The 27,069-nt window shown below is 35.4% G+C and overlaps 3 protein-coding genes across 10 annotated transcripts in view; all 3 read left to right on the forward strand.

The window, feature by feature from the left end:
• Positions 1-7,860, forward strand: part of tnika (TRAF2 and NCK interacting kinase a) — an 86,625-nt gene extending 78,765 nt beyond the window's left edge. For all 7 annotated transcript variants that reach the window (XM_026206688.1, XM_026206689.1, XM_026206692.1 and 4 more), the window contains 7 exons: positions 58-201; positions 302-436; positions 2,578-2,678; positions 2,864-3,013; positions 4,013-4,172; positions 5,676-5,815; positions 5,919-7,860. In XM_026206688.1, the coding sequence (XP_026062473.1) occupies positions 58-201; positions 302-436; positions 2,578-2,678; positions 2,864-3,013; positions 4,013-4,172; positions 5,676-5,815; positions 5,919-6,002 (914 nt within the window). In that variant the 3' untranslated portion in view covers positions 6,003-7,860. The remainder of the gene's footprint in view (positions 1-57; positions 202-301; positions 437-2,577; positions 2,679-2,863; positions 3,014-4,012; positions 4,173-5,675; positions 5,816-5,918) is intronic.
• Positions 7,861-8,111: 251 nt separating this feature from the next.
• On the forward strand, positions 8,112-16,727 carry slc2a2 (solute carrier family 2 member 2). Its single transcript, XM_026206696.1, has 11 exons — positions 8,112-8,358; positions 10,332-10,427; positions 10,593-10,792; positions 10,963-11,087; positions 11,793-11,908; positions 12,199-12,361; positions 13,630-13,817; positions 13,947-14,051; positions 15,231-15,332; positions 15,457-15,660; positions 15,742-16,727. The coding sequence occupies exons 1-11, from the start codon at positions 8,350-8,352 to the stop codon at positions 15,943-15,945; spliced, it is 1,512 nt and encodes a 503-aa protein (XP_026062481.1). The 5' UTR covers positions 8,112-8,349; the 3' UTR covers positions 15,946-16,727.
• A 648-nt stretch (positions 16,728-17,375) lies between these two features.
• On the forward strand, positions 17,376-21,956 carry eif5a2 (eukaryotic translation initiation factor 5A2). Of its 2 annotated transcripts, none has more exons than XM_026206698.1 (5): positions 17,376-17,539; positions 18,554-18,743; positions 18,877-18,981; positions 19,169-19,300; positions 20,118-21,956. In XM_026206698.1, exons 2-5 carry the CDS (start codon positions 18,576-18,578, stop codon positions 20,178-20,180), a joined length of 468 nt encoding a protein of 155 aa, XP_026062483.1. In that variant the 5' UTR covers positions 17,376-17,539; positions 18,554-18,575; the 3' UTR covers positions 20,181-21,956. The 2 variants fall into 2 exon arrangements, with proteins under 2 accessions (XP_026062483.1, XP_026062482.1); XM_026206697.1 differs by having other exon boundaries at positions 17,382-17,578.
• Positions 21,957-27,069: the final 5,113 nt, after the last annotated feature.

Below are 27,069 nucleotides of genomic sequence, written 5' to 3' on the forward strand. Positions count from 1 at the left end.
TCTCATACATTCTTGAGTCATAATCCAATTCTGACAAGGCTGGTGTTTGGTGTTCAGGTGTGAACCTCTTGGTGGGCACTGAGAACGGTTTAATGCTGCTGGACCGCAGCGGTCAGGGCAAGGTGTATAACCTCATCACTCGCCGGCGCTTCCAACAGATGGAGGTGCTGGAGGGTCTGAATGTCCTGGTCACCATATCAGGTTTGTCCCACTACGAAAAGAAACAACACAAAGTTGACATTTGCAGTCATTGCAGACATTTGTTTTATTAACATGTCAGCCTTGTCATTGATGTTCACAGGGAAGAAAAACAAGCTACGTGTCTACTACTTGTCATGGCTGAGAAACAGGATACTGCACAACGATCCGGAGGTAGAGAAGAAACAGGGCTGGATCACTGTTGGGGAACTGGAAGGCTGTATTCACTATAAAGTTGGTAAGTCATCCTTCTCTGCTAGTCAAAATTATTGCCAGGGAAATTGAACAGTATTCAATACCTGTTGTAGTTGTATATCAACATCTTTTTCTGTGCCAACTAATATCCAAATAAAACTCTTGTATTTAAGTATAAATGATATTAACACTGTGGCATAAATATTAAATCCAGTAATAACGTATAAAGGTTAAATGAGTTTTCTCTTTTAGTTTTCCTTAACCTGCTAACTGTTACCCAGTCCCGTATTCGGGACGCCTACGTTGACTATACTATATTACAATCAAATCTAATCTAATCTTGACAAACTACATATCGTTGGAAAGGTCTAAGACTCCCAAATATATATTTTACCAATATTTTTTGTTAAAAATTATGTAGTAAAAGTAATAGATTAATTTATGACAAGAGTGCACCCTCAGAAATCTGCATTACAAAAGGAGTTTTGACCTTTGTTTAAAAAAAAGACTTCCTAGTTGTCTTTTTCTCTATCACATTTTAGAAATCATCAGAAGTTATATATCACTTGAAAACATAAAATTTCAAAATTCATCCTTCAAAACCCATTTTAAAATCAGACATTGTATTACCATGTAAATGGTACATCAAAATCATGTTACAAAATGTTTTCAGTCATGAATTAAAAAAATTTAGGTTTGTATCATGCACATTGAAGTCTATCTTCAAAAATGTGAGTGACAGTTAACAGGTTCTGACTTCATATTATCATCAACAAAATTTAAATAATATCAAATTACTTACTTAATTGTATTATTTATGTTTTATTAACAACATTAAGAATTAGTGTTGTCACGGTACCAAAATTTCAGTATTCAGTACCGATACCAGTGAAAATCCACGGTTCTTGGTACCAATTTCGGTACCAAAGTAAAACACCAAAATATGCGAATAAAAAAAAAAAACACTTTGTATCACTAAAAATAAAACCGATGCCATTCTTAATACTTATTTACAATTGTGTTTAAAGATTTTACAAGAAGTATAATTATGAAAACCATAAACAAAATCCAGTAAATTTAATGTGTCTTTTAATTAATGAAATTTAAACACATTTTATTTTTTGGTAAATAAAGGGGATTTGCTATTAAAATTAAAACATTTAAGAAATATTGTGTGATTTATTTCTTTAAAAAGTTGTATTAATTTTTTCAACAGCAGTAGCAGTATCACATACATTCTACTAAATAATAGCAATATTTCTAGCACAATGCCTTTATGTAAAAATTTACTTATTGTTGACGTGTTGCCATGAAAACCTTTAAATTGACACAGGTTTTACTCATATGAAAGGGTAAAATGCTTGTGAAGTGATTTAGAACAGTTCTGGTGATGTTGTTGATGTATTAATGTCCTTATTGAGACGGCAGATGCTGAAACTACTGCAAGCGTCACATGCTTCAGTCTATGTAGTAAACAAACAATTCATTCATTCACACAGAGATGCGCAGATCATGCAGTATTCATATTTAAACCAAGTTTTGTGGCTTAACATTTACAGATACTGGTCCATATGGAGATTTGATTTGATTAATTTATGCTAACTTTGACAAATTCCGTGACTGTCCATATTAAAATGTAAGTTTCATTTTCATGACTGGATTTTGAGATTCCGTCCGCGTTTTCTGCTTCGCGGAAATCATAGCGCTGTATGCGTCAAGAACCGGGTTGACCGGGTAATCGGTACCACCGGTACTTAAAGAAACCTGGTACCATGACATTTTCATTTTTCTTTAGTACTGACTTGGTACCGAAGTACCGGGTCTTTTGACAACACTATTAGTAGCAGCTTCATGGAATATATATTTTTTTATTATTTATATTCTATTTTATTAGCAATATTACATAATATAAATATTAGCAGCATATACATTTACTGCATTTTTTTGAGCATGTGGAATGAAGCAATGTCCAAGATATTGGGGTTGAAAGATGAAGGCTTCCCTGTCAGGACGGAGGCGGTTGAGTAGGCTAATCGAGATCTCTGATGCTAATCCAGAGGATTGGCATTCAGCTCGCCTCTAATGGAGCATGGCAGCGGGAGACGGTCTGCTTCCTTGTTTGAATACGACAGACTGCCACTGTGAGCTGCAGGTAACTGAAAGCATGATTTACTTTATTTTCAGTGAAATACGAGAGAATCAAATTTCTGGTGATCGCACTGAAGAGCTCTGTGGAGATTTATGCATGGGCCCCCAAGCCGTACCATAAATTCATGGCTTTCAAGGTATGGTGCAACAACATTTCCTCATCTTCCAAGTGCTCTCAGTATTTCTTTCTTGCTATTTAACTATCATAAAATTTGTCAATGAAAGAAAATGCCTTAAAGGTCTGCATTCATTAACTGCATGTTTAACCAGTTCCCTAGACCCAGCTTCCACTTCTGTATCTGTATCTCTTTGTTTCTGGCAGTCATTCACAGAGCTGCAGCACAGGCCTCAGCTGGTGGACCTGACTGTAGAAGAGGGTCAGAGGTTAAAGGTCATTTATGGCTCTAGTGTGGGCTTTCATGTCATAGATGTGGATTCTGGAAACCCTTATGACATCTACGTACCATCACATGTAAGCGATGCATTTTTTTATTTATAATGCTGGATCCATTTTTGTTGCTAATAAATTTGCAATACAAATCCACTATATCACAAATTAAATCAGAATGCAGCAATGCAGAACTTTGGTTTTCATCTGTGGTGCTAGGCTGTGGTTTGGCGTCTGTAAAAACACAATTTAGTTGTGCTTCCAGGTAAGGGAGTTGTTCATGAGCAACATCCTCTTGATTGGTTGAGGGGTTCCCTTGGCAGTGTTACTCTTGGGGGTTGTAGTCTAATCTTAGTGAAATAACATGTGCCTCCAGTCCACACATTGTTCCCTTCATGGCATTTGAAAGTGTGAAAAGTGTAAGGATGATTTCAGGAGCTTTGAGGTAGATTTTTCAAAACACACTGAAAAATCCAAAATATATTAAATGCCCATAAAAGGTTGCAATAATATAAAAATCATAATGATGGATGGATGATTAGATCGGTCAAGGACACCAAAATGCAATTATTAGTGCTTTACTTTTTGTCAGAAATAAATTAAATTAAATTTATGCTTTTATCAGACGTGATTTACAGTGCATCCTGACTAAAAATGTTTACCTAACATGTTCCCTGGGAATCAAACCCACAACCTTTTGCGCTGCTAACGTAATGCTCTACCACTGAGCCACGGAAACAATAAATACTAGTCACATTTTATTTTAAGGTCCAATTCTCTCTATTAACAAACAATTAACTGCAAATTTTGTCCCTAAAGACTCCTAATTTGCTGATTATCAATAGTTAGTAAGGTAGTTGTTAAGTTTTGGTGTTGGGTTGTAGTGCAAATTGGTGACTATGCTGTAGTGTTACCAAAATACTTTAATTCCATAGAACTTTTTTTGAAGCTTTTGTCTCGAAAACAAACTCCTCGTATGAGTAAATGTACCTGGCAATAAGGTTCATTCTGATAAAGGTAAATGGAATATGTGGCCATCTAATGGTCTACTTAAGCACTCCTTCTTCTTCTTCTTTCTCTTAGATCCAGAGCAGTGTGACTCCTCATGCCATTGTGGTGCTTCCCAAGACTGATGGCATGGAGATGCTGCTGTGTTATGAAGATGAGGGCGTTTATGTCAACACCTATGGCAGAATCACCAAGGACGTGGTCTTGCAGTGGGGAGAGATGCCCACCTCTGTTGGTGAGTCTTGTTTCAAGACCCTTCCCAGCTGTGCAAGAGGAAATTTACTGACCATAGAAGGACTTCTATTTTAGTTATCTCATATTTATCTTTAGTGGACGCTTACAAAAATAGCATAGGTTGCTGTATTGACTTAAATTAGCATGATTCCACAGTGGCACTGGTTTCCTGTTGGCCTCTACTGCAGTGTCTGTTTGTGTTCGCTGCCAGCACATGGGTAGAGATTGAGGGATGCAAGGCCAACAGAAGTGCATGAAAACAACAAAGGGCTGCCACACATTCTCTGCTTTGTGGGAGGAGAAAAAAGTAGTTCACCCAGAGTTCAAAAGCATTCAAACTTCTGTGTTTTGAGAAGTATGAGTGTGGTTGTGTGTGTGTGTGTGTGTGTGTGTGTGTGTGTGTGTGTGTGTGTGTGAGAGAGAGAGAGAGAGATGGTCTGAGTAACACAATAGCTGGAGGATTTAGGGCTTTTGGCATGCTTTATCATATATAATAATCTCAATGGGGGAGTGTTTGGGCAGAGCTCCCGACGTTTGGCAGGCTGTTTTGATTATTAGTAGTGCTTGCTTACAGAATTATTCATTTTTGAAGGCGATTTTTTATACAATGCTTGCTGATCTTCAGCCTGGCTTGTGAAAAGACATCAAGGAAGGCATTCAGAGATCATACAAAAAGATGCAACTACCCATTCAAAATGAGACACAAGTTGTGTAAGCAAATAAATACGCCATACTAGATCTGACTCATGGGCAGTTATGATGTTAATGATTATAATAATTTAATGTCTCCCTCCCTTATAGTCACATTTACCAAATTAGAGCTAATAATAGTTTACATTTTGTTGAAATATAAATCAAGAAGTTGAGATTTGTTATATAGTAAATATCACTATACGTGAGTGTACTGTATGTTATGTGAATAAAGTTTGATATTCTTATGTATCTTACTTTATTATATAGAATGGAGCAATAATATTTAACACAATGTCTGTTCAGTTTAATAAAATGAAGTTAGATCGGGACCAGTAACTATCAAGAAATCATTGATAAGGCTTGTTTGCTGTTTTCCCAATTCTTCTGTTGAGGAACAGACTGAGGTTTAATGGGGATCGTTCACCCAAACATTTAAATTGTCATTAATTACTCTCCCTCATGTCATTGTAGACCATCGTTCATCTACAGAACATATTTGAACATATTTTTGATGAAATCTGAGAGCTTTCTGACCACAAGCAGCAGTGGCCAGTCAACTGTCCTGAGCGTCTCTCTACTCAGTCTACCCCTCATTTATTATTAATTTTTTTTTTTTATTATTGTCCACAAGAAATTAGTGAAATGTCCCAGATATTACCTTGGCTGACAGGGATTTTTAGAAGTGGAGTATCATTTTCAAAAGTAAAATGGAAGTTGTTCACTTTTTTGGAGAGAACTATTGTACTGTACTGTGTATTTGGTACAAATATTGTCTGTGCATGAGAACTCAACAAGATGTTCTGTTTTGCAGCTTATATCCACTCCAACCAGATCATGGGCTGGGGAGAGAAAGCCATAGAGATCCGCTCTGTTGAAACGGGCCATCTGGATGGTGTTTTCATGCACAAGCGAGCTCAGAGACTTAAATTCCTCTGCGAGAGGAATGACAAGGTGAGATTTTTAATGTTGTAGATCTTCCCCACCAATGTCATTGTTCATCTAAACTAAACAAGTTGACATTTTCTCTTTTCTCTCTCTTTATTTTTTCCTGCAGGTGTTCTTTGCCTCGGTCCGATCAGGCGGTAGCAGTCAAGTGTTCTTCATGACACTGAACAGGAACTCTTTGATGAACTGGTGAAGCTCCTGCAGACCCAACACTCTGGAGCCTTTTTCTTGTCAGGATTGCATCTGTGAGCGCACGGTACATTGACACTTTGGTCTGAAAAAGATTAGAAAATATTAGAGACTCTTGAGGAGTGAGTTTGGAGACATGGGTCTGTCCCGTAGGAAGAGCGCTGGCTCTGCACACGACTCATCATGGAGGCGCAGTATCTGACGTCACCTGCAGTGGCACACAGTTCCCAGAAGAGGGGGCTGATTAACTTGAACTTGGTTTTAGACCTTATCTGTGGCCTCTGGTAAAGCCTGTTCTTTTAGGGTCCTCCCGTTTACGTTCCTGTCCCTGGTTTCCCATTGGTTTTGATTGACTTTTCTTTCAGTTTCCTATGAATTTTAGTCAATTGCATGATTGTAAAGAATTGGACAATATTTAAAAGATAACAAATGTGGGGATAACATTAGCAAGCACTCAGGCTAAGACCAAGCTTTAGTCTCTTAATGTTTCACTTTTAAATATTGGCGAACACTTCTGCAAGTTTCACAAATATCTGTGATGCCTGTTTTTGTCCGATATCTCAAAAGAGAACGAAATGCTCAACAAAAAAAAAAGGAAAAAAAAAAGAAAACAATAACACTGGTGCTCATTCGTATATTGTCAACAAGATCCATATACTGTACATTTATCCAAAGTACTGTTTCTCAAAGTATAGTTGAGTTTGTTTTATAGCTTTGAGGTTGGAAGTACGGGGCCGAACGGATCATGAACGCATCTTTAAGTTGCATACCATGCTTTGAATTCTTTCTCTGGTCCTTTTTGGAATGTTTGAAACACGAAGGAACAAAAGCACGAAGAGAGAAATCTAGTCATGCGTGGAAGAAAGCGGTCCTCATCACTGGTTGCATGTTTGTGGGACACCTGGATCAGATGTTGTGTGATGTGTGTGTCAGAGCTACATGATATCTGAGATCAACAAAAAATAAAAATAAAAAAAAATAGAAAGAAAAAGGATAAAATAGAAAAGCACCTGTATTTCAGTGACGACTGAGAATTGATGATACATTTATTTCTATTACATTATAGTGCCTAGCACAAATTAACATGTGTGAAATCAATCTTTAGAGGCTCTTTGATTTTCAATTTTTGCATCTTGTATTCCTACGCCATAACTCTCGTTTCAGCCATCATTTTAGGCTGCAAGTCTCACTTCTCAAGCTGTAGCTTCTTTCTTTTACGTTGACACAATGTCTAATCAGTCAAATGGCGCTCGAAACATTCCAAAAAGGGAAAAGGGTCTTCATCTGACAATTATGTGGTACTCCGAATTCAGTCTCTTAGACAGAAATATCACAAATGTAGAAACTTGTTGGTACAGAACTACTACAGTAGGTCAACTGATATTAACCATAATGTATTGTCCATTAGATCTGTTTTTAAGTTTATTGCTTCTGTTTTGGGTTATATGTTTGCCTGGGTCTTCAGTTCAATGCTTTAGATGTTCTTAAAGTCACTTGATGTTTGCACACTATATAGATATTTATATTTCTTTCACATCTCTTACATAGCAAAAGAAGATATTTTAATGGTGAGGGAATGCGAGGTTTTTAGCAATAATGTCCTGCTGATGTATGTATGTATGCTGTGTGAAACACTGTGTTCGGCCAGTGCTGGGGAACAACCTCACTGAGCTCTTTTAATTAACTACTTAATTTGACACTCAAGAATGGTTACTTAATGTGTCTGTCTTAATACGTTTTTAATGATCGTCGAAGCTGTAAACAAGATTTTCATTTCTTTTATGGTGATAGAAGCACTAGTATGTCCTCCTTTTCTTTTTTTTCTTTTATGATGAGACAAAATAAACAAATAAGTACCTTTTCTGGCTTGTGTTAGTGTCACTTTTCCACCGGTATCTCTGAGCGCTGAGAACTTTGCACTGATTGGTGTAAAACATGAACTATTATTGCTCAAGCACGCAACGTCTTATCCAGCCGCTTCATGGCAATAAAAAAAAAACACCAATCTAGCAATGCTGACACCTGACATTTTTCAAAGTTTGCATCATAAACATGTATTAGTATAACTTAAAATAATATAAAAAGTCACGTCAGTCATTTTGACTACACGGAAAAGTGAAACAATAGTCTGGGATTCAGTAGGAAGATGATTTTCCTGAAGCGGCACATAAAGAGCTGTTACATGGACACCGTTAGTGGATCAGGGCAGAAGGTCTCCAGCAAAGCATACGTGTGCAGCATGATCCTGGAGTGACAGGATTGATCATTTACTGAGTATTGGGAAAGCAGCCGAGAACCTTGGAGCCACCATTAATGCCCAAGAGCGGCTTTTGCTTGACACTTCATGCAAAATGGAGAAGGTAAATCCTTCTTTATGAATTCATATGGATAATGAAAATTCTGTTTGGTTTGCATCTAAATGATAAGTAGCAGGTTGATAATGCTGAATGGTGTGAAACGGTCTTATTGATATGACTTATGGCTAAGTTTGTTAGTTTTTTAGAGCAGCCAGAGATTATAGAAATGACAGGCAGAACAGTGAATGCAGGTGTTATTCATGCTGTACTTTTTACATTACTGAAAAAAAGAAACCTCTGTTTAGTTGTAAATTGACAAATGATTAACCAAAATGACCAGAATGTATTATGTTTATGAAAAACTGTTTTAATAGTATTAAGAAATGCAACCGTTAAAGGTGTCTAAAAAAAAAAAGCTGTCCATTCTGTTTGAATGACTGTTTGTTTACATGTAATTGTGCATCATTATTGTTGTTAATATAGTAGATAATTCTTGTAACGTAATATGTGTTATGCACACTCCTAAATGAGTATTCCTGGAGATTTTCACACCATAGAGGGCTTTGGTTCTGTTTACTTGAGATACTGATCATTTGCTGCACTGCAAAAAAACACATTTAATTCGATTTCAGATATTCCAGCTCTTTCTAATCAAGTTCACTATTCTTGAATTAAATGTTTGTTCAAACATGGATAACCTTTTTTTTATTCATTTAACAAAAATATTAGGTTTCATTGAGAGGGCATACTGGACCACAAAACCAGTCTTAAGTCGCTGGTGGTATATTTTTTGCAATAACCTAAAACAAAAATTGTATGGGTCAAAGTTATTGATTTTTCTTTTATGCAAAAAATCATTAGGATATTAAGTAAAGATCATGTTCAATGAAGATATTTTGTACATTTCCTAACGTAAATATATAAAAACTTCATTTTTGATTAGTAATATGGATTGCTAATAATTCATCTGGACAACTTCAAAGGCAATTTTCTTAGTATTTAGATTTTTTTGCACCCTCAGATTCCAGATTTTTTAATAGTTGTATCTCGGCTAAATATTGTCTAGCATACATCAATGGAAAGCTTATTCATTCAGCTTTCAGATGATGTATAAATCTCAATTTTGAAAAATTTACACTTAAGACTTATTTAAATGTGTACTTTATTTTTATTTTAGTTAACAAAAATTGTTTAATTGCAAGACCTTTTTTATAAAAAGTTCTGACCTTAACTATAAATTATATAATTAAGAGGAAAACACATAACAAAATTTAAGGAATAAACTAAATGGAAGAAAATATGTCAATATGTTATCTAAAAGGAGAAAAAAAAATCCAGCGTATCAGGTGTTTTTTATTTTTATTTTATATTTATTCAAAATGTTTAAATATTCACACTTTATATTAAGGTCCATTTCTTGCTATTAACAAACAATTAACTATGACTTTTGCCTCAATAAATTCCTAATTTGCTGCTTATTAATAGTAAGGTAGTTTACTGGGTAGGAGTAGGGATGCAGAATATATATTTTCTTTATAAGTTACTAGCAAACAGTCAATATGCAATAATAGGCATCCTAATAAGCAACTAGTAAATAATGAAAATTGGTCCCAATACTAAAGTGTTACCAAATATTCTTATATCAAGATGCATTTAATTGATAAGTAAAATGACATGTTTTGTTTCATGAGACATTGATCAAAATTAAGTGAATTTACGCTTAAAACAAGAACAAATATCTGCCAAAGGGGTTTAGAAAAATCAACTTCATTCAAATGGAAAACAGGTTTTTATATTGCATTTACACGTTTGTGCATAAATCAATTTCAAAAACATGAATGTCATTCATACATTCATTTTGTATTGATATTGATTTAAGGATGTTTAGATACAGTATATTGGAAAATGAAAGAAAGCTTGAAATATTTAATGCCATGATTTTATGAATTAAAGACCATGCACAGATTTAAGACCTTTTTTTGTGGAAGGTCAAAATAAAGACTTTTTATGAGGCGTCGTGTTTTCCTGTCTCACAGCAGTTAACAGGCACACTCGCTCTGGCAGTGTTCACAGCTGCCCTGGGCTCTCTGCAGATGGGATACAGCCTGGGCGTCATCAACGCCCCACAGAAGGTCAGTCATCACACCATCATTACAGCCTTCACTCTCCTGGCTGCATTCAGAGCAAGCGTGATATGGACTTATCTCTTTGAGATTATATCTTAAAGAGAAGGGACTATTGTTCATTATCGTTATTGGGAAGGAATTTGTCATGGCATTATGCCATTTGTGTTGTAGGTCATTGAGAGGCACTATGCAAGATCTCTGGGTGTCTATAATGAAGAACTAGCTCGTAGAGACGGAGGAAACACCACAGAACAGGAAGAACCGACTGACGCTTCTGTGGTCATGTACTGGTCCTTGTCTGTGGCCATCTTCGCTGTCGGAGGCATGGTGTCCTCCTTTCTAGTGAGCTTTGTTAGCGACTTCCGTGGGAGGTGGAGTATTTGTGAATTATTATTTGTGATAAGATAATAAGGAAACAGCATAAAGATGTTAATCGCAAGAAATAGTTTTCGCTTCCTTGAAAGATTAAAGTTTTATATGTTCAGATCCAGTGGAACATGACTCATATTTTTGGTGCTGTCTGTATAATATTGGTTTACAGGATCAAAGGTATGCTGTATATAAATGTCCTGGCTATAACAGCCGGGCTGCTGATGGGCCTGTCTAAGATGGGCACATCTTACCTCATGGTGATAGCAGGACGTGCTATCATGGGTCTGTACTGTGGTAAGACAGAACTGTCTCTATTTTCATGGAATCATGAGAGAAAAGCAAGGCAAGGCTTTTATTAAAAAAAAAATCTAGAAATGTACACATTCAAAAGCAGCATCTCAGGAAGTGGTAAATAAATAATCAATAACTCATATTTAAGATACAACATTGCCAGTTATTTTGTCTATTTTTGCTCCACAAATGGAATAGTAATGTTCATGAACAATTCATTCATTTTGTGTCTGTCAAGTAACCAAATGAATAAAAGATTTGAACCTGTTTCTCATGATTAGTCTTTGACTGAATGTTTTCCCAATTCCCAATATGATCAATGATTGCGTATGTGGACATGTTCAGGAATTGTGAAAATATATTACATTTTACGTCGCTGAGCAGCATTCAGAAGCAGTGTTTCCTGATCTAATCAGTTGAGCGAATCCTTCAATGACTCCCTCAATAGAGCAGCCACTTGCTTCATTCCAAAAGGAATCATTATGTGAAACAAATCGGTTGTTTGAATAGTTCATGGTTCAATCTAAAGAAAAAACAATCACTTTTCGTCCACTACAGATGTAATGAACACACATTGTATATATATATCACATATATGCAAGTAATTTACTTCAGTTAATTTGATTACATTGCACAGTTATATGTTTTGTGAATGTTTATGCAATATATTTGGACTGTGCACTGGTTCATATATCTCACGTGTTGTAGGTCTATCATCTGGTCTGGTGCCGCTGTACATTGGAGAGATTTCTCCAGTGAAGTACAGAGGTGCTATGGGAGCACTTCACCAGCTGGCTATTGTAATCGGCATCCTCATTAGTCAAGTGAGTACCACTTTTAGAATACATCTAATCCACAATAAGGGTGGGAGCTGAATATCAACTGAATATTTCATTTTGTTTAATAAAAGAACATGACCATACATGATTGTCCATGGAAAATCTGTTTTACAATCAACTGGAACAACTGATAAAAAAGTCATGTATTTTAAGTAAGATGCTAATGAGGTCTAAGCTATTCCTGTCGTTTTCAGTAAAAAAAAAAAAAAAAAAAAAACTTTTTCAGTTCTTATTAGAATCTGTAAGATGTGTGCAGGTGTCCTTGTTATCTACAGGTCATCGGTCTGGATTTCCTGCTGGGAAATGATGACATGTGGCACGTGTTGCTGGGTCTTTCTGGAGCTCCTGCCATCCTGCAGAGTCTGCTGCTGCTTGTGTGTCCAGAAAGTCCTCGATACCTTTACATCAAACTAGGCAAAGTGGAAGAAGCATGCAAGAGTATGTGCCAAAGCCTCCTCGCTCACTACTCTTGGACGGTGTATGTTTATACATGCATTGATAATAGGCCTTTTATGAGAATAAAGTCACAACACTAAAGTACTAATATTTTAAGAATAAAGTCAAAATTCACAAAAACATTTTGTGAGATTCAAGTGAGAATGATAAAAAGGAAAGTAGCATCAAACTGAAATGGAGCTGACCACTGGCTGTCATTACAGATTGCACAAAACAAGCAATTTCCTGAATGTCTGTCTGGTTCTTTCTCCTTAATAAATCCAATTTCCTTCAGTTCACTGCCGGATTCTAATGATGACTCTGAGATGTTTTGCCAAAATAATCTCTTTGTTAGGAAATACTAACACATTCTAGCCAATCTAAATCATCTACATACATTTTCTGTATTGATGAAGGTAATTTGTATTTACTTTACCCTATTAAATCAAGGCTTTATTAAGTTTGTAATCTTTTTAACTGAAGATATTATACTTACAACATTACAACTTTATTCTCCAAACTTTATGCGTTTGCTCTAGTAACATTATGACTTTATTCTCATAACATTGACTTAATATTTAGATTTTATTTTTAACATTAATCTTATTTTTGTAATTTAATAATTGTATTCTTCCAATATTGACATTATTTTGATATCAAATTTATTTTTGTAACATAACTTTATTCTTGTATAGAACATATTTATTCCTTTAACATTATGACATATTAATATATATATATATATATATATATATATATATATATATATATAATATTAGGACCTTATTCTTCTCCTTTTTTTTCTCTTATGACGAATTTGTATGTATTTTACAAGGTACATATGTATTTCACTGTGGGGATGATTTATATTTGTATGAATTCCTACAAATTTCCCACCTCGTAAAATATGTAACAAATCTTACAATTTGTATGAGTGAGGTTGTATGAATTAGCTAAGAACAAAAACTATAACGATATCAGCGTCCATGCCAACGGACTCTAAAGTTGAATGCATTTTGATTGGCTGTCAATGTTTTTATCATTCACCCAAAGGAAACAAAAATGTTCTAAAAGTGTTTCCAAGAATATTGTTCCTCTTTGTCATTACTGCTACTGTATATTTGTGGTTGAAATTCAGAATGTTCATCAACTTAACAAAGTTTGAGAAATCAGTCTCTTAGTCTAGAACGATTTAGAAAAATTTTGTTTAGTTGATGAACATTCTGAATTTCCTCAACAAAATAATAATTCCCAGCTCTTCTTTCTGGTAGGTCTGAAAAGGCTGAAGGGAGATTACGACACCTCGAAGGATGTAGCAGAGATGCAGGCAGAGAAAGAAGAGGCCATGAAAGAGGCCCAAATGTCCATCCTGCGGCTGCTCCGTTCCTCGGTGTACCGTCAGCAGCTCTTTGTGGCCCTGATGATGCATTTTTCGCAGCAGTTCTCTGGGATCAACGCTGTACGCTCAATATACCTGTATACTCCAATTACATTGAAAAAACATTTTGAATGACATTTTATGGACCCCATTACTATCAGACAACATCATTATATATTTGAACTTCTCTTTGTTGGTTTTTTTTTCTAGATCTTTTATTACTCTACTTCGATCTTCCAGTCTGCGGGGGTCGGTCAGCCTGTGTATGCCACTATTGGAGTTGGAGTTATAAACATCATTTTCACCCTTGTGTCGGTAAACACACTAACACTAATTTAAAGGCAAACACTGGCTGCTGAGGAACAGGCTCTCGTCTCTTAGAAACAGCAGAGATCTGTTGCCTCTCGGGTTTAACTTTCCCTTAATGCTTTTTGACAATATTTTGAGACTGATATTATAGATTTTCCAACTAATTTGAGAAGGCAGAGCAGCTTTCATTAGCACAGTGATCAAAATGTGTCACTTATTTAGGTTAGACTTATACAAACTTGTGCTGACATTATCATTCATGCACATATTTAACATATATGACACAGTGAGACATCTCACCTTGAATCTTGCGAACAAATGAAGTTATAATCACTGCTTCATAGATCTGGAGAGGTGGCTGAAGCCTGTCTTGTCTCGGCTCAGCTCACAGATCTGGAGAGCAGCCATGTTATCAGGGCTTTGTATGAGTGAGTGTTTATGTCTGCTAGTTCAAGGGCAAGCCTGCAAGTGAAAACAGTTTGGAGTAATGAGTCAAGAGCTACTCTAAATCAAATAATCCATTCAGAACAAGTTTTGATGAATCTGGTGCATGAAGGCGCAATAATTCAGACTTAGCCTAAGAACAAAGTCATTTTCAGATTTTTATTCAAGCATGTTTTGGATGTAAAGCAATTCATAGTTTAATCAACTTAAAATGAAGTAATTTAGAAAAAGAAAATGGTTTAAATGTAAACTCATGCGAGATGAAGTAAAAATGGCTTAATAAATAGCATTTAAAGCCACCACACAAAGGTATTGTGATCACTTAAGCAGCCAAATATTGTCTGGTGGTGACATGGCAATGATAAAAAAAAAAAATACACAATATAATAATATTATAAAATAGTTATTAATAAATAATTTTCAATAAAAATTCAATACAATACATATATAGATGAATATAAAAATGTCCACCAAACTGCTAGAAAAGAGCATGAATAATAATACAATTGTTAAACTTAATATGTCTATATTTACAGTGAGTTCAGGTTAATTGGGACATTTTCCCCCAAAAGATTTCAGTGGTAAAAGTGTCCCAGTTAAAATGGTGTGTTTAGCAGTTCAAGGCCACTAGATGTCAGTATAATTTAATTCATTCAATTCCACCTTCAAAACATCTTTCTGCATACTGGCAACTGTAGATCATTCTTGAACAGTCGTGTTAAATTCATGCGGTTTTTACAGGTGATCTTGGTGGACAGAGCGGGCAGACGGACTCTCACTTTGATAGGACTGGGAGGGATGTGCTGCTGTGCTGTGGCCATGACAGTGGGCCTGGCTTTTCAGGTATGAGCAGCATTTTATATATATATTTATATTTATAGAAGTCAACATACAAAAGAACAGAAATTAAGAAATCTCAAGTAGGTCTGTGTTTGTTTAATGTCTCACTTTTTATTCTGCTTCTCAGGACGTTTACTCATGGATGAGCTACCTCAGCATGGCAGCCATATTCCTGTTTGTGTCGTTCTTTGAGATCGGGCCTGGACCAATCCCATGGTTCATTGTGGCGGAGATCTTCAGTCAGGGGCCACGGCCAGCAGCCATCGCATTAGCTGGGTGTTGTAATTGGACATGTAATTTCATCATTGGCATGTTTTTCCCTTATTTAGAGGTACATCGAGTTGAACCTTTAATGTTGTGCAGTATCTTTTCATCTCTTCATAAGGTCTTACAACTCTTCTTTGGTCCTTAGGGTCTTTGTGGGAGCTATGTCTTCATTGTTTTTGCAGTACTCCTATTCGGTTTCACTGTTTTTATCTACATGCGTGTACCTGAAACAAAAGGGAAGACTTTTGAGGAGATAGCAGCTGTTTTCCATCGCAAACGTGGAGCTCCCCCTTCCAAACCTCAAGACGAAGCGGAGATGGTGCAGCTCAAGGGCTCTACAGAGGCCTGAAAGGGGCTGTTATCTTCTGAAAACTGTTACTGCTGTCACAGAAACTCAGCTGTTATGACACAACTGATCTGCTGTATACTCCACAGAGCTTCACACTGAGAGCTAGCTCAGTGACTTAGCTCATCATTTGACAGGAAATAACTGGTCTAGGACCAGGTGAAGAGATTAACTAGCACAACAGCATAGTCGTGAAAGATGTTGCAAAATATAGACATGCACTGGCTTTGTAGCAACCGATGATGAGACTTAAATGATTGTATATTGTTTTGACATTCCCAATGTTATATCTGTAAAATATATTTCACAGGCATTATAAAAGAATTGTTTTATTAGTGTGATTTGTCCTTTTAGTTTAATACAGAGACATTTGGTTGTCCTACAACTCAAACAATCACCTGATAGAAGATAATTCATTTTTTTTTCAAATTAACCTATGAAAAAACATCACCTACAGTTTGTTAGTGCATAAATAATAATATTCTTACATTTTGTTCAAGAGTTATATTGGTGGTATTACATTAGTGTATTTTTCCCATTATAAAATTGTCCATATTTTGAAGTGAATCATTCCAATAACAAACTTCCATAGCAAATGATTCGCTTTGCTGAATATAGGACTGTAAGAAAATAACAGTTAGGGCCTAGATTATTGCAGCTACAGTAGTAGGTTGATGGTTGATACAGTAAATACTGTAGGAAGGCCTTTGAAAACACCATGGTGCTCAAACTCTTTTTGCTGTGTGTTGTTTGTCATTCTTACATTAAAGTTATACTTCATGGCAGTTTGATGAGTGTCAGTGTACCTGGAAAGTTATTGCAAAGATGCCGTGTACATTACTTACTGTACATTTACCCTTCAGAATTTTGGAGTTGGTAGATGGTAGGATTGTTGAATGGTTTTGAAATTAGTTTCTTGTGCTTACTAAGGCTACATTTATTTGGAATAATAATAATAATAAGAAGAAGAAGAATGTTCAATATTATTATTTAAAATAACTTTTCATTGTAACAAGATGCGTCAGAATTCATTTTTAATATGGCGATTGGGTTTCTCAAGAAACTATGATAAAGGTGGAAGGTTGAATTTGAATGGGAGGCAAATATAATGACATATAAACTTCAATAAAATCATATTTTATTTAATTATAAGCACAATGTTTAATTGTGCGCTCTTAGGACAAGGGTAAGTTGTCAGGGCGAGGCAATTGCCACGTGTTTTCAATAAGTATAGGCCTATTTAATCAATTACAATAGCCTATTTGTTAGCAAAACCAAAATAATGTTTTATGTTTTTTAGTTGCATTTTACATTTGTAATTTTTTGTGAATTGTTTTGTATCTCCTAATTGTTTGACTTAAAGCCTTCTCAAATTTGAGCACTACGCAGCTGAAGCAGTTTCTCCTCCTCGTGCATGAGAATCTCGTTGCAGTAAAGGTGCACGCGCATGCGCAGATCTTTCCGTCTTTTGTTGGAAGGGAATGACTGGCGTTTTCAATGCTCTCTGCTCCAGCATCGCAACATTTTTAGACGAATCATCTGTATACAGTACAGTGGGTGAATACGACTCTGGAAGAGGATTTGGCGATTGAAGACGGTATCCTGAAGCGGTCGATTGTGTGTTCAAAGCGTCTGGGTGGGGAGTTGTTTTATATCGCATGTGTTTCAAGCTGATGCAAAGCTAGACAGAGCAGCATAACGGCCTGGCAAAAGTTCTTGATTCAGATACGAATCTCTATGTTTACTCCGTCACGAACGACGTGCTGTAGTTTGTGTTTGTTCACGAGCAAAATCGTGGTTTATACAGTTTATGAGATCATTAACGATCTTTAAATGATTCGGTCTATTCAGTAACGTTAGTTCCGGTTAACTTTGCGTGCGTGACTCATTCATCCAGCCCAAGCACCCATACTGCTCCGACTGCATTAGATTCGGCAAATTTATTGAGATTAATCTCACACACTTGTTTTTTGGTAGCCAAGTCCTGGTAGCTAGTAGTTAATGTGTCGTAGGTTCCACAGTTACGACACTGACATGGAGTTCGTATGGTTAGTCTAACGTTAGTTAAGTTACGTTCCAACACTACAGTCTTCTCAGTTAGAGCACTTCAACCAGGCCAAAAGTTGTATAAGCTTTTACATGCTCTCGGTTGAATTAAGTGTACTGTATAAAAATGACCAGCGAATTTAATAATTTTACTTTTAAATTCGGCAAACTACCAATGCTTTAATGCACCTAAAGGACGGTTCCCGCAAAAACTCACCCTCGTGGCGTTTCAAACCTGAATGACTTTCTTCTGTGGGTTATGTAAGTTTTGGTTTCTGTTGGTTCCAAAAGAAACGGAGACATAAGACATTTAGAGTAAGCAAAGCAAGTAATACAGGTTTGAAACCACATAAGACTGAGTAAATAATTTTTAATTTTATTTTATACTAGATGTACTATCCCTTTAAAACCTATTGTACATGTATTACGGTAGTGCTAAGGATTTGTGAATATAGCATCATGGTAGTACAATGCAATTAAGTATTTTTCAAGTATTGGTGTTGTGTGAAGAACCTTGCTATGCTAATACCATGTGTCAATCAATACCATTTTGTTCTGTGCACAGAATCCTCTACACGTAACTCATCATGGCTGAGCTTGATACTGATTTCACCAGTGGAGATGCTGGGGCTTCCCTGACCTTCCCCATGCAGTGCAGTGCTCTGCGTAAGAACGGTTTTGTGGTGCTTAAGGGGCGTCCCTGCAAGATTGTGGAGATGTCTACCTCCAAGACTGGCAAGCATGGACATGCCAAGGTATCATGTTAATAAACTCACTGCCAAAGGCTTATGGTTAAAGGCCAAATTTCATAATACATCGCAAATTATTTAATTTGTAACTTGATTATTAAAATGCAAAAATGCTGAGGCTTCATTAACCTTTTTTTAGGTTCACTTGGTTGGAATCGACATATTTACTGGCAAGAAAAATGAAGATATCTGTCCTTCCACCCACAACATGGATGTTCCTAACATCAAGAGACTGGACTATCAAGTAAATTCAGATTATATATATAAAAAAAAAATAATCAATGTTCTTTATTCATTTTCAGATATGACATTTGTAGTTGTTATTAAACTCTTCTCTTTAGGAACTTGAACTACACAGAAAATGCCTAAATGTGATCTGTTCTGTGGTATTTTGAAATAATGTGGCTTTTTTGGTCTTTCCTTTTGCATAGTTGGTTGGCATCACCGATGGCTACCTTTCCCTGTTGAAGGATAATGGAGATTTGCGTGAGGACCTTAAGCTGCCTGAGGGGGATCTGGGCAAAGAAATCGAGAGCAAGTTTGAATCTGGGGATGAATTTCTGGTCTGTAGCCATTACATTATTTCAAACTTGAATTTGTAAAGTGTCCTCACCGTTATATGATCATAGACCTCCCTTTCTTGAGCTGCGTTCATGCCTTGTCGCACTCAAACACTCAATATTCAAGAATTTTTAGCAGAATTAAATGTAGTTTAGCAGTTGTTTTGTAATTCCACACATTTCTTATATTGATAATATCTTTAAAATGAAAGAATAATTGTTTATCAGTAACAGTTTCCATAGAAATTCATAATCCCTTAGGGTACATAAACGGCTCTGAGTAAAACATCTTGGGTTGTTAATTATGACATGGCATGAATGCAGCAAACTGTATAAAATGTGTTTTTTTTTTTTTTTTCATTTTAAGTCTAAAAACATCCATATAGTACCATTTAAGTGCATTTTCATTACTACAAGTGACCATTACTGTACATTTACCTTTTGTATTACATTGTAATTTGACACTGGGAGGAACATGGAAAGTGGAAACATTAGCATCTTTTAAACTTTAAGCTTCTTAGGGTTAACTTTAATTTCCTTTATTAAACATTGTTTGAGAATTTTTGGCACCCCCTGTTAGACATAATTAGTTTGGGCCGTATATTGCCCCAAAATATTATACATTATTGTATGTGTATAACTGAGAAATCTTTCTTCCACATTGACATACTGTACTTTACACACAAGTGTTAGAATTTCTAAAAAAAAAAGAAAAAAAGGCTTGAACCTGCTTCCAGTCGATAACTGTATGTCAAGAAGTAGTTTTTTGTTTTGAAATGCTCTTAACTTGTTTTTTTTGTGATTTCTTTGACACTTGTAGGTCTCCGTTTTGGCTGCCATGGGGGACGAGTGCCCCATTGCCATCAAGCCCATGAGCTCTTAATGAACAGAAGCTGACGGGCAGGTTGAGTGAAGGCCTCTGTACCACAAATATTCCATTTTAGTTCTAAAAGTCACCAAAGCCACAGCCTTCACAAACCACCCAGAATTGGTTCTGTTAAACAGTAAAGATGCTGGACCTTTTGACCTGTCTCATGAGGTGTTGTCTAATCAGGATATTTCCAGATCACAATGGGTTTCCTGCACGCTTGTTATTTAGTTCTCCTTATCCATTCCTCCTTCATTATACAGAAGCACTTTTATCATTCATTATTAAAAATGGGAATAGTTTTTTAATGCTCTACTTCTTGCAGAAACCTTTTTATTCTTGCCGACGGGCCTTAAACTGTTGCAAATCAGGCAGCAGCCATAGACGATTACTTCTATGAATGACACTGACTAGTTTCCCGGCGTTTTGGTACATCTACATTTGTGCCAAAGCCTGTGTGTCTCAGGTAGGCTAGGATTCATCTGCATGTCGCTCGGACAGCTTGCCACTTGTTGGGGTGACCGGAAACTAGCGATCCTAAGACAGATTCAACATTTACTGACATTTAATTCAGACCAAATATAATGTAACTGATCTGAGTAACAGTTTTACTCCCCCTTGAGAGTTTTTTTTTTTAGTTTACAGCATTTGTCCCTCCATAAAATACACTTATTTTGGTAGCAACGGAGCAATAACCCAACTTTGTTGGTTACATCTTTTTAGTTGTAGGGGAAGATGATTATAAGAAGGGCCTTTGAGCTTTGCATTGGCTATGGATTCCCTCTGTAACAAACTCTGTTTACAGTAGCTTTGTTAAACAACAAATTTTTATGCTTTTTTTTTTTTTTTTTGTATTTGTCGACAGGCACAGTGTGTGCTCAAGGGCTTCAATAGCAACACTTTCTTTAGTATTCGCATATTATTGCATCTTACATGCAACTGACTTGTTTACTGGTATAAAGGCTTTATTTGTTTAGTTTTTTTTTTTTTTTGGTTCTCCCACCTTCAGGGCACAGTTTGCATTTGGCTCATAACAAATAGTATTTTCATAGCAGTAGGCATTTTTATTTACTCTGAAATTCCTTTTTTTGATGTAGACATGAGGAACATTGCTATTATATCTTTGCGTTTGATTTTTTTTTTTTCCTCTAGGTGTTAGTTTTGATTCTGAATTTTCTTCTTAGTAGTTTTTGTTTACTGTAAGATGGATCAGCAGATGAAAATGCTCTTGGTTAGGCAGAATGTTGTTTTCAGCTGTGTTGGCTGTCATCTTACGATGTTCCCTGTTCCAACTAGTTTTTGTTCTTGTAAATCTAGCTCTCGTATAGAAGTAGCCGTAGATCTGAGAGCTCAAGTGGAAAGTATTGTATGGCTGTACAGTATTGAGAAACTTTCACATTGGCATATCAAACTCCGTGAGTCTCTCAGGTTTCCAGTGTTCGGTTATTTTGCTGTTTGTAGTATTGGCCCTAAATATCACTGTTAAATACCTCTCTGTCTCTATCTGTAAAACATTAGTATTCATGCCTACGAGTGAATCCCACACTTTATTTACTGGATGCATATATTTGGTTCGTTTCTTGATTTTAGCAGCTTGACTATCAGCGACGGGCAGAAAGAAACTTGGGTCATTATATTGCCAGTGCAAACTGTAAGAAGGTGCTTAATCGGACAAGCAGTAGAACTGATCGTGTTCAGTGTTTTTCATATAGCTAGTTGAATGATAATTGTAAGAAACCACAGATTGGGATACGAGGGGAGCAATTATAATAAACTCAACTGAAAAACTGAGCTTTTGTGTGTTGTTTTTGTGTGTTTGTATCTTATGCTAGCCAAGAGCAGAATTTAATTGATCAAAAATACACTAAAACAGTATTTTCTTTCAGTGTTTAAGTTGTACGTTGTACAAATATTTGACTAAAATATTTAAATAATAATGGTCAATTTAGTAAGCGTTAACTTCTTAATTTTTTAAAAATTTACTCACCCAGTCTTTTTATTGCAGTCTAATGTAAATTCTGCCTTGTTAAAATAAGTCAATTTCCTGAGATTTTTTATTTATGTAAATTATTTACTTAGCAGTATTAAATAATAAACGTGTTTCTATTAAATAAGAACAAACACCTTTTGAACAGTGGTAAATATTAAAGATCTTTGTGAGTGTTTTCGTTTGTTTATTTTGTACCCTTTTATTTTTTATATCTGAATGTTGTAGTAGTAATGAGGGAAAAAATAAGACTTGGAACAGTCTTAGACGTAAAACAACAATATGTGTACTTTCTAGCTATGAGTAGGGTTCAATCAGGTAAATTGGGCCACTTTTTGGTTAATCACTTGGGACACTACAAAAGAAAAAAAAATGACATTTAACTGTTCTTATGATTAATAAGAACGGTTTAACTTTTTTTTGTGCTGAATTGATGTAATAAAACAGGCCCTACAGATTTTGAAATCGTTTTTTGAGATAGCAGTGTTCAGGTAAAATGGGCCAGTCAAACTGCAAAGTGAAATAGAGACATTTCTGATAAAACACAATTAATTATATTTTATTTAATAATATAACAGTGTAACATTGCTATTAAATTATGTTAGAACATCAATTTCATCAATAAAACAAATTTAATGAAAAAATGTAATCATAACAATAACGAGCAGTGTTATTGCAACAGTTTAAAAGTTAACAGCCAGTGACTGCAAATAGTTTTAAAGAGAAGAGATACTCAAAACTCAAAACTGTGAAAAAGGTGTCACATATGCAGTAATAAAATGCATTAATAAATAATTTTGAATAAGAGAAACCACCAGAATTTCTTCTTAAACTCAATTTAGAAGGTGGGCCATTTTAACTCAAATGAATGGCTCATTTTATCTTAACACATTCAGGTAAATTGGGCCAGTAACTAAAAATGTTTAGTTCTAAAAAAAAAAAAAAATTATATATACAAATCTGGGTTATTTAGCAAAATCAGCATTTTACCTCATTAAGACATGGGTTCTGATTAATTTTAATATTTCTAAATGTGCATTTGTTTTCTATTGATTTATCAATTTTATTATTGAGAAGTAACATTAGATATATCAGCTACTTATCTTGCTTTTTTTCTGGCCAGGTCTCAAAATGAGGCATTGCTCCTCCCTCTGGCAACCTCAGACCAATAAAATAATTAGCTAAATATCAAGTACTGTTATGGCAACAGTTTGAAATTCTTTGCAGTCATTGGCTGTTAACTTTGAAAAAGATAAGACACTCAAATCTTAAATAGCCCATTTTACCTGATGGCCCAATTTGCCTGATATCACCCCACTAATGCACTTAAATCACACATTGCTTGTTATTTATTTAACTTCTGCTGTTCCTCTGATATTCAGGTAACAGGAAAAAGTGTTACCTTTTATTGTAATAAGCAAAACGCTATAAATAAATAAATAATCCTATCTATCTATCTATCTATCTATCTATCTATCTATCTATCTATATATATATATATATATATATATATATATATATATATATATATTAGGCAACATTTAGTACAGATTGGCAGTGTTTGTTTTTCCACAATGTGGGTGGCCACAATGAATGGTTGACTCATAAAGAATCCCACAGTTAACCAAAATTCTTCACAAAAGAGCAAATTTCCACAGAAATTTTTAATCCACAGAAATCACAATTGCTTAATTGTTCTGTAGGGGCTGTTTTAAACATTGTGTCGAAATGCTGCCAGAAGCATAGTCAGTTTTATGGTATTTTGTTGAAATGTGCCAGCTTTGAAGGCTGAAACAAAAATGTCCCTTTGAATGTCAATTGTCTGGCAAGCTTTAAGCGTTTATGAATTTTTTTTTTTCACAGCTACTCTTTTAAAGTCTTATTGCCCTTTTATGTCTCCAGCCTTGAAGACAGCTAAACTGCTTTGGCAGAAGCTTCAGTTAACAACGGTACCATTTCTTTAAAATCGGGTGTCCTGTTTTTGATACAATTTCTTTATGTAATTTATTTTCTGCACATTTTAGCATATTTAGCACACAACGGAGTCTTACGACATAATATTATTTCATTGTCCCCTTTATTTCGCAACCGCTCTTCCGTATTTTCATGTATATAATATACAGTGGCCACTAGATGTCAGTAAAGCACAGTAAAACTATCAGTCCAGATCTGCCCATCCTGCTTTTGATTAAGATGTGAAAGCTATCTTACTTTTTTCTTTTTACGTTCCCCGTTTACATACGAGTCTGCTGACAGGAGCCCTTAGGCATTGCCAAATGGTTCTTATATAGAAAATGTTCTGCTATATATTTCAGAGACGGATTGGGAATTAAAGTGCTCTGTTTATATTTCTAAACTCTGAAATAAGAACGTACATTCTAGAGGCCAGAAAAAGATTTAGATTCAATGCAGCTGTAGATGTCTTTGTGTCCATATGGTCTTATATACATGTGTGTGGAAGAAAAAAAAATGTTCCACCACATCCATTAGTTTTAATGGTGCACAAATCCAGGGGTGATTCTAGTTGGTTCTCGTATATACCATTGCACATTGCTTCCAGATGGAGAAGAATCTGTCATTTATTTCTTGGTCCTTGTTTTATTGTTGAAACATGAGGAGTGACAGCTGTTCCCACCAGTGAAGAAGATCAAATTTAATATAGGGGTGTATTTGTGGTTTCTTCCTTTGAAAACAAATATGTATTATACTAGCTTGAGATGTGGCTGTTTGTATTCATTACACCATGGACTTCAGATCTAAGGCATTTGCACTGTATTATATGTAAACTGTCTGATGTGCTGGATAGACTAAACTTATTTAGATCTTTGGTTAAATAGTCCCACATTTTCACCTTTTGCAACTAAGTCGAAACTTTAAAATTATGACATTGCATCAGTTTTGTAATAAATCTGTTTTTTTTTTTCAGTAGCTATGTTTTTAAAATGACAATTATCTAATAGAAAATGCATAAGGAGGTTTGCAGATCTTAGCTTGCTGATTTTACAAGCTAGCAAACTTTGTGTTCATCTGGTTTAACATAGCTGGCCTATTGTCTGACAAGTGTCCAAAACCCCTCGAAAATTTGCAATCCATCTTTGTTTTCAGTTTAGTATAGATGTCTTTAATGTAGATAGTTAGTTACGACTTACCTACTGCAAATTGACATGCAAATATCTAAGACCTCTCAATGATCAACATGATCAGAACTTAGTGAAAAACTGTTGCACAAAATCAATTACATGCCTTCTATCGTCTGATTGACAGTCTATACTTTTTTATGAAGTAAATATTTTAATATAATTCTACAACAAGTGGTAGGCCTACGTGCAGCTTTTTGCTTTGGTTCACTTGATTATCCATGCATCAAAATCTTTCAAATGTGATGCATTGGAGTTTGAGGAATGTTTGTTTGTACATCTTTCTGTCACCTCTGTATTGTACATTATATAATCTTACTAAGACATTATTGAGAGATTTAGAATACTGTTTATCTGCATTTTATGTAAGTATTCCGCTATAATTGATCTACATTACAAGCAATCATAATTTAATCTTACTTTTTGGACATATAAATATCAAAACCTGCACTAAATTGAATATTGTTGCTCAGGTTAGGGCCTCTGAATAAAACTTGAGGTTTAGTTTTAGCTAGTCACCTATATCTTATTATACACTGTGAGCCATTAAAAGGCCTGTGCATCAAATATAATTAAAAGAAACATACCGCTTTAAAAAAATTAATAAATGAACTCTTCTAATTATTTAACAGGTTGTCATTATATTAATACAGATACTCAGATTCAACAATTCCCAGATGTGTATTCTGGTAGAGAATAATGCTGACCTTAACCCTGCTCTCAAAGCCAGCTGCCATCTGAGGTCTATTTACTTATGACCCAAGTCATCTTGAAGAGTGGAGGAGATATACCAGCAATAATAAAACCAAAACAAAAAACACCCAGTTCGCCCTGTTACGGTATTCGCCTCCCCAAGGGTCACTGAATTATGAGTCAGTGTGTTCCTGAGTAGTCAGAGCTAATGCATACCAGGCCAACAAAAATGTAGTAAGTCTACATTTTTACAAAACAAATGTAAAATACTTTTCCCACAAAATTATTCAAATATGAATCCGCAACACTGACAATAATGCATGTTTCTTGAGCACCAAATCATGATATTAAAATTATTTCTGCAGAATCATGTGACACTGAAGACTGGAGTAAGGGCTGCTGAAAATTACACTTTGCCATCACAGGAATAAATTACATTTTTAAATATATTAAAATAGAAAACAAAATTAAATTATAATAATATTTCATAGTATTAGTTTTTACTGTATTTAAGATCAAATAAATACAGCTTTGGCGACATTAAAAACAATACAAAGTTGACTTACCCTAAACTCTTTGAAGTGATGAGCATGTGATATAGTTAGACAAGGAGACAAGGAGAAAGGGTAGTAAAGGGTCATATTCTGTCAGTAAGTCTTTGTATTAGCTGTGGCCTCATATACAGTAGAGGGATCTTGTATCTAAGCCTCTGCTTCTTTTGAAGTCCTTACTCTTGATTTGAGCGGGACCAAAGGAATCACAGTATGCTGCTAAATGAAAATGCCCTCTTTATTAAAACGTAACTTTCAGGAGGCTTAAACTCATTCCTGTACACTCTTGTGGTATGCACACATTTATTCATGGTCCTTTCACTTGTCAGCGTCTCTTGGTTTCTTTGGAAAGGACACTGCAGATATACTCTTGTGCTGGAGTAAGCCAATTTCTAGGCTTTTTGCCACAGTACTACTATAATGTAAGCCTTGGCACGGCTCTTCATGTTTCGCTGTGAGGACGGAGAGTGTTGGGCTTTCAGATCTAGTTGGGTCTAAGTGGATTTGTGTATGAGAAAAGATCAGGACATAAAAAC

This window comes from Carassius auratus, chromosome 27, assembly GCF_003368295.1.
Source record: "Carassius auratus strain Wakin chromosome 27, ASM336829v1, whole genome shotgun sequence".
NCBI classification, from domain to species: domain Eukaryota; kingdom Metazoa; phylum Chordata; class Actinopteri; order Cypriniformes; family Cyprinidae; genus Carassius; species Carassius auratus.

What these genes read in the sequence shown, in the direction of transcription:
- eif5a2 (XM_026206698.1), top strand. Translation starts at nt 18,576, where the DNA reads ATGGCTGAGCTTGATACTGATTTCACCAGTGGAGATGCTGGGGCTTCC. An exon ending in TCAAGAGACTGGACTATCAA is followed by an intron (nt 18,982 to 19,168) that starts GTAAATTCAGAT and finishes CCTTTTGCATAG; the next exon opens with TTGGTTGGCATCACCGATGG. An exon ending in AATCTGGGGATGAATTTCTG is followed by an intron (nt 19,301 to 20,117) that starts GTCTGTAGCCAT and finishes TGACACTTGTAG; the next exon opens with GTCTCCGTTTTGGCTGCCAT.
- slc2a2 (XM_026206696.1), top strand. An exon ending in TATCATGGGTCTGTACTGTG is followed by an intron (nt 11,088 to 11,792) that starts GTAAGACAGAAC and finishes CACGTGTTGTAG; the next exon opens with GTCTATCATCTGGTCTGGTG. An exon ending in TCATTTTCACCCTTGTGTCG is followed by an intron (nt 14,052 to 15,230) that starts GTAAACACACTA and finishes CGGTTTTTACAG; the next exon opens with GTGATCTTGGTGGACAGAGC.